The sequence below is a fragment of the Saccostrea echinata genome, unplaced genomic scaffold (genome assembly GCF_033153115.1).
Source record: "Saccostrea echinata isolate AGI-Se365-2 ecotype Australia unplaced genomic scaffold, CSIRO_AGI_Sech_v1 ptg000016l, whole genome shotgun sequence".
NCBI classification, from domain to species: Eukaryota; Metazoa; Mollusca; class Bivalvia; order Ostreida; family Ostreidae; genus Saccostrea; species Saccostrea echinata.
In genome coordinates, this window is record NW_026889765.1 from 421,980 (window position 1) to 428,520 (window position 6,541).

General features: G+C 34.8%; 1 protein-coding gene and 1 pseudogene across 1 annotated transcript; one reads left to right on the top strand and one right to left on the bottom strand.

The window, feature by feature from the left end:
• Positions 1–819: 819 nt before the first annotated feature.
• On the bottom strand, positions 820–1,834 carry LOC133188716 (uncharacterized; annotated as a pseudogene).
• Positions 1,835–4,716: 2,882 nt separating this feature from the next.
• LOC133188655 (GTP-binding protein Rit1-like) lies at positions 4,717–6,330 on the top strand. Its single transcript, XM_061324162.1, has 4 exons — positions 4,717–5,164; positions 5,263–5,351; positions 5,462–5,645; positions 5,812–6,330. The coding sequence occupies exons 1-4, from the start codon at positions 4,717–4,719 to the stop codon at positions 6,090–6,092; spliced, it is 1,002 nt and encodes a 333-aa protein (XP_061180146.1). The 3' UTR covers positions 6,093–6,330.
• Positions 6,331–6,541: the final 211 nt, after the last annotated feature.

A 6,541-nucleotide genomic window follows, 5' to 3' on the forward strand; every position in this document is an offset into this window, starting at 1 on the left:
ATATATATATATATATATATATATAATCACAATTTCCGAAGAAAACCGTAATTAATTATCATTTTTCCTTGATTAACTCGATGCATATTTACATGTAGCTGTTATATTAATATATTTTAAGAAATATACATGTACATTATGATGTCCGAAGAAAACAATAATTAATTATTATTTTGTTTTGATTAATTTGATATATTTTTATGTTGTATATTATATATTTTCACTATTAATAACACATGCCAGCGTGAAATGCTATGCTATCTGATAATCAAACCAGAGAAATTTAAACCATTTCTATATGGACTCTTTATCATTTCCCTTTTTCTATCAAGATAAAAGAAATCTATAAAGTTTCACCATTTATTTTTGTCTTATCATAAATATAAATATAAATATTAAACAAGCACAACAGAATACATGTTTAAGAAGCACCACTAAATTAATATTTAACAAGCTTTAAAATATAGTCACTACAAAATAAGCAGTCACAGTTCATAATGAATAGACATGGTTCACCCATGCTCGGCACTACAAAATAAGCAGTCACAGTTCATTATGAATAGACATAATTCATCTAAGCTCGACACTACAACATAGTAACTACAAAATAAGCAAACAGTCATAATGGATGGACATGGTTTACTCAAGCTCGACACAACAATATAGTCACTACAAAATAAGCAAACAGTCACAGTTCATAATGGATAGACATGGTTCACTCAAGCTTGGCACAATATAGTCACTTCAAAATAATTTTTAGTAAACAGTCACAGTTCATAATCTATAGATACGGTTTATTAATACATGGCAAACAGTGGTTCACTCAAGCTCGGTGTTGACAGAGGGGCTGTAATACATAAAGATGGCACGGAGGAAGTGGCTTGTTGACCAGAGATCGGCCATGTACTTCACATGCTTCCTATATCCTCTTCTCCAATGTTTTGTATCTTCTGTTGGTCTCCCTCTCCATGTCTCGAGCTCGTATAGTCACATCCACTATGTCAGCCTCTTGTCGCAGGTGTGGAATCATTTTGTAGAAGGTGATTCCTCCATGCCTGGTCATCGTATTCAACCGGTTATGCAAACCTGGAAAAAATAAGAATTATTATTGAATGGTTTTTAAATTGTATCTAAATTTGCTTTATGCCACTTTATGAGAACAAAGATATTATTTAATTCTTGTTGGATAAAACATTTAACATTTACATAAAAAATGAGTATCATAGTTACCATTAACATCGTTGTTTACACGGATGGTGCGTTGAAACACAGATCAGTCCTGCACCCTGAACACCCGGTGACGGAATCATTGGCGGTCGATGTAGTTGACTAGGTCTTGTAGTTGTGGGGTGTTGGCTCTGTCTCTCAGGTGTGGTAAGGTGTCCATTATGTGCTGGGCAAGCAGAAAGGGCAGCAGAAGTAGTTGGCGGATATACTTGTGGGCTGCTTCTTACTCAATGTATGCTCTCACCAAACCACAAGACTGCACGTGTCTGCAGACCGCCTGTGTCCAATGGAATAAGCACCCCTTGATTGCCACTGCTGGAAAAACACGGCGAATTGCTAGTAAGGCACCTGAATTTGATAATAAATATTATTATAATAATATTAATGTGATACTACAATATGCAATGTAATTATAATATTACAAAATTTCTTTCTTAATGAATTATCAAACATTTTTCTTCATAAAATATTGTATTATCTGAATACCTATTTAAGCATATTTATTAACTATAAAAAACAATCAATATTAAATCCAATAATCAAGTTACTTACCAACTCCGAAATCAACCATGTACAGTAAAACTTGTTGAATCCGGATGTTGTGCATTCCGGCATGTTGTTCAGTCCGGCGTGATATTATAGTCCCTTGAATTTTCTTTATAATTTATGTTTAATAAATGTTGTTCAATCCGGATCTTGCCTATTCTGTAAACCGGCCGCTATTTAAAGAACTAACTGCTCATAATTAGTACAAATTATCTCCTCTAATCCGGCCACTTATTTTTACCTGTGCCCTCTGGTCATTAGAGAAGTCTCCCGTGGGGTAATTATTGTCCCGTTATAATGATCTATCCTGTATCGACAGTTTAGATTTTAACAAACGTGATAAAAAATCATTAATGGCTCAAATAAGGAGAGGAAACTCGCAAAAGAATGAGTGATAGTGATGGTTGCGTGTAGCATGTCTGTAGAAAAATTTGGAGACTTATTCATGACCTCCTTTCTACTTTCTTTTTGCCTGCACGACCTGCAATTCGATTTACTTCCCTTTGTGTCGCTAGTTTACAACGACCATAGCGACAGAAGATTTTGGTTCAGTATTCATTACATGTACATGTATAACATTTGAAATTAACAAATACAGTGTCTAAATATTCAAACACATTATTTTAAAAGAAAGAAATTAATTAGGAATCTGTCCCTAACAAAATAATATTTATAGCTACGTGGTTTTGGAGTGTATTTTTTATTTAACATTTTACGATTTTCAAATTTGATAAATGACCAAGAGATATTATATTTCGATACTGAATAAAAAACTTAAACAGAAATGAAAATTCTGAAGAACAAACAGAGTTCAAAACAAACGGAAATAGACGATTTTTTCAAGTGAAACGTAAAAAATGACACATTTAATCAAGTATTTATTTACCACTCTTTGTTTATATCTATGTAATTTTTTAACTTGCTAGAATGGTTCAATTTTCTCCAATCCGGATGTTGTCTAATCCGGCCAAAAAATTTGGAACCACTGGTCGCCGGTTTAGACAAGTTTTACTGTACTCTTCAACACGGGTTTCCTGTAGACAGTCCATGATGACTAGCACAGCAAAATAATATTCGTCTGTCATTCTTGACATCAAACCGTCACGTAAGCTCAGTTGGTAGAGCGCTCACTTCGTGACCGGAAGGTCGTGTGTTCGAATTACGGCCGAGACTGACCTGAGTCGACAAAAAAATTGGTAGCAACTGCTTCTTCGCCAAGCGCTCGGTACTTTGAAGTGAAAGTTGCGGGTCTTTCGGATGGGATGAGACGTTAAAAACCGAGGCCCGTGTCACGGAAGGCGTTGGCACGAGAAAGAATCCTCGCTGCTCAATGGCCCTGAGTGCCGAGTAAAGCATAGGGGCTTGTCTAAATGTAAAACTGTTAAATGTAAAATAAATTACAAATCTAATAAAATTTTGAATCTACTTTAAATACACTTAAACGTTGTTAAAATAAAGATTCTGACACTTTCTGTCAAGAAAAAACACGTTTAAGAAAGACGTACCACATCTATATACAAAAACTCTATAGCTACAAGGGACGAAAGCTCTCTTTTTGGAAAAAAAAAAATACCCCCATCCACTTCAGCGCCTAGCTATTTCTGAGCTCCATTAATTCATCACTGTAGGGGACAGAACCATGACAGCGACATAAATTAATGCTTTAGAGTCCAGAAATAGGGGCTGAAGTGGGTGGGGGTATTTTTTCCAAGAAGAAAGTTTTCGTCCCTTGTAGATTTTATGTATATAAGTGTGGTTCGTCTTTTTTAAGCGTGTTTTTTCTTGACTGAAAGTGCCAGAATCTTTACTTTAACAACGTTTAAGTGTATTTAAAGTAGATTCAAAATTTTTTTACATTTGCAACTTATTTTACATTTAACAATCCGGAAGACAAGTCCCTTTGCATCGGGCTAGAAGTACTCAACAGTTCCTTCACAGAATTAATATCACTACCCTGAGTTGGCCAGCACAGAGCCCTGATCTTAATATTATTGAAAACCTGTGGCTGTTATTTAAAAGGAAACTTCAGATGCGAGTGGGGAGGATAGGGAGTAGGGACTGCTTCTACCGCGAGGTTCAGGACATCTGAACTAGGAGCACAAAAGACTATGTCAGAAGCCTCTACCGGTTGATTCCTCGCAGATTACTCAGTGTTATAAGATTGAAAGGACATTTAACGATGTGTTAGGTAAGTTTAAATTGTTTTATTTATTTTGGAAACGAAATACATACGTTTTTTATAGTGACCTACTTTCGTTGGGAATGTAAGCATGCCGCCATTTTGTACGAATATTTATTGCATCATATAACGAGATCTATCTATCAATCTATCTGTCTGTCTGTGTTTATTTGTATTGAGAGAAAATTGAAATTCGACACGTTTATGTTTTCAAGTGAAGTAGAAATGTTCTTTTACCACTCGCCTAGGTTAAAGAACCTTTTTCTTACGAAAGTAGAGAAAGACATCTACGTTGTCTATAAAAACATGCACTAAAAAATAGAGTAATACAACAGCAGGTGTCTAGTTTTCCTCCCCATGTGAATTTTCTACAGATCAAGTATTAAGTTGCTGGCCACATACTTTAGCCCCCCCCCTTTCAAGAGATTAAATAAACGGTTCTAATAACTTAAGAAGGCTTATAAAGCGTGTATTGCAATAAACCTATTTGTGCGTATGTAAAGATCGCGTTAGCAATGTCATGTTCCATCACATTATTTAATTTTATTAGCAGAAGGAGGGAGTTTTCTCCATCATGACACTTAATGTAAAGCAATCAGAGCTGTGCTGTAGACTCCTCCTACCTGTCTGACACATACGTCATTAACAAGGCTGCAATATTTCCAAGACAATTAAACTAATCAACGCAACTGTGTAGTAAAACATACAACGTATATAAGTAACATTTAAGTTCCATTGAATGACATTTGCTAAACCACATGATAATGGACGAGACTGTAAAACAAGTAAAGAAGTCTGTGCGTGTGAGTCGTTTTCGTCCTCAGACCCAGTCCTTCTCTGACTTTGGCAGATTTGACAGAACACTATACCAGACCGACCGGAAGAGGTCATATACTTTCACAGATTCCTCCTCTTCTCTCGAAAAACCTGTTTTGGAGAGGGTCCGAAACTTTAGCAAAACAAAGCGAGGAATCAAGAACCACGGTGATTTCCTTAGAATCTCGTCTACAACTTTTTGCAGCAACACTGATATCGAATGCCAAGGAAGTCAGATATCTGTATTTCCTTCATCGTCTTTTTCTAGTGACGATTTCATTCCACAGAAAGACAACAAAGGATATAAAGTAATAATTTTTGGAATTCCTGGGGTTGGAAAATCATTCCTTCTGCAACAGATGAGAACTTCCGAGTTCCTTGGAACATGCCCAGAAGGTAAGTCTTGAATGGTATGTGTGTTCGATCATATTCAGAGGATTACCTCTAGAAATACGATTAATTTTTACATTGTTTAATTTGTTTCTGTTTTACAGGTCCAGATCCATTCTATCAATCTGTACCAGTGGTTTTGGGGAAGAGAGAATCAGTTCTCAATTTCGTAGAGGCTGACATGTACATTCAGGTAGGAGTCAAACGTAACCTACTTTTTAAAATTAAATTACAAAAAAAATTACCAATTCAATTCTCTATCTACGTATGAATTTCTTTCATATATAATTTCTTTATTTTCAGAATCATGGCAACACCAATGAATATGATGGTTTTGTAATGATGTATTCCGTAACCGATAAAAGATCGTTCAATTTTATCGCCAATAAACTTAAAAAGATAAAAGAAGAAGTGGGAGATTCGAAACCTGTTTACGTTGTTGCAAACAAAGTAGATCTCATAAGATTTAGAGAAGTTTCCAGTAAAGGTACGCTTATTGAATACACTGTAGTATACAATATTTGAAATGATCCTCTCAATTCCATGGCCAGGTAGAATAATTACTGTTCAAAACTATGAAAAGGTTAAGTACAGTCAAAATTTGACATATATTCGAGAAAATTACATTAACTGTTTATTTTTTTCCCTCACAGATGGTTTATCATTAGCACAAGAGAACAACTGTAGCTTTGTGGAGGTGTCTGTTTCTCTACAGTGGAACATCGACAAAGTTCTCGTAGACGTCACGGAACAACTTCAAGGTGGCAAAAAGAAAAACAATGGACGAAAAATTTCTAAATTTGATTGCAGAAGTAACCCCAAAACTCCAGAAGCCCCCTCTATACAACCTATGTCAGAAGGAAAATCGCACAAAAAAAGATCTATCTTGTCAAGATTGCGAAAATTCTTTAAAAGAAAGCACTTAAAGTTTTGAATTTAAAGCGTAAATAAATCAGCAATTGTTGAAACATTCTTTTACCGCTCATTAGAATGGTTTTATGTAGAAACATGCACTGTTTTAGTTTTTTTTATGCGGTGTACTTGATTTTTTTTTTATTACGAGTTGGTTTCTCTTTTTGTTTTGCAGATATATCCAAATCGACAATTGTATAGTATTGAATCATATTTACTTTGTACATTTATGAGACGAGAATAAAACTTTGAATGTTAAATTTCTGTGTGTTTTGATTTTATATCCTGAGCAATATTTTCCATTAATGACTTTTTAATATTATCCAAGATATTCAAACAAGTATGTGTACATGAATAGTAACTCTTAAAGCTATGGTTAAAATAACAACTACAATTTAACCACACCAATTTTTCAGCTGCAAAGAAACCCTATAATGTTGCATTAACGAACTGTTAAAATTTAATTTCTTG

Bases quoted from the DNA above. Each gene is read 5' to 3' on its own strand.
- LOC133188655 (XM_061324162.1), top strand. From the start codon at position 4,717: ATGGACGAGACTGTAAAACAAGTAAAGAAGTCTGTGCGTGTGAGTCGT. The intron at 5,352-5,461 runs GTAGGAGTCAAA...CTTTATTTTCAG, and splicing joins AGGCTGACATGTACATTCAG to AATCATGGCAACACCAATGA. The intron at 5,646-5,811 runs GTACGCTTATTG...TTTCCCTCACAG, and splicing joins TAGAGAAGTTTCCAGTAAAG to ATGGTTTATCATTAGCACAA.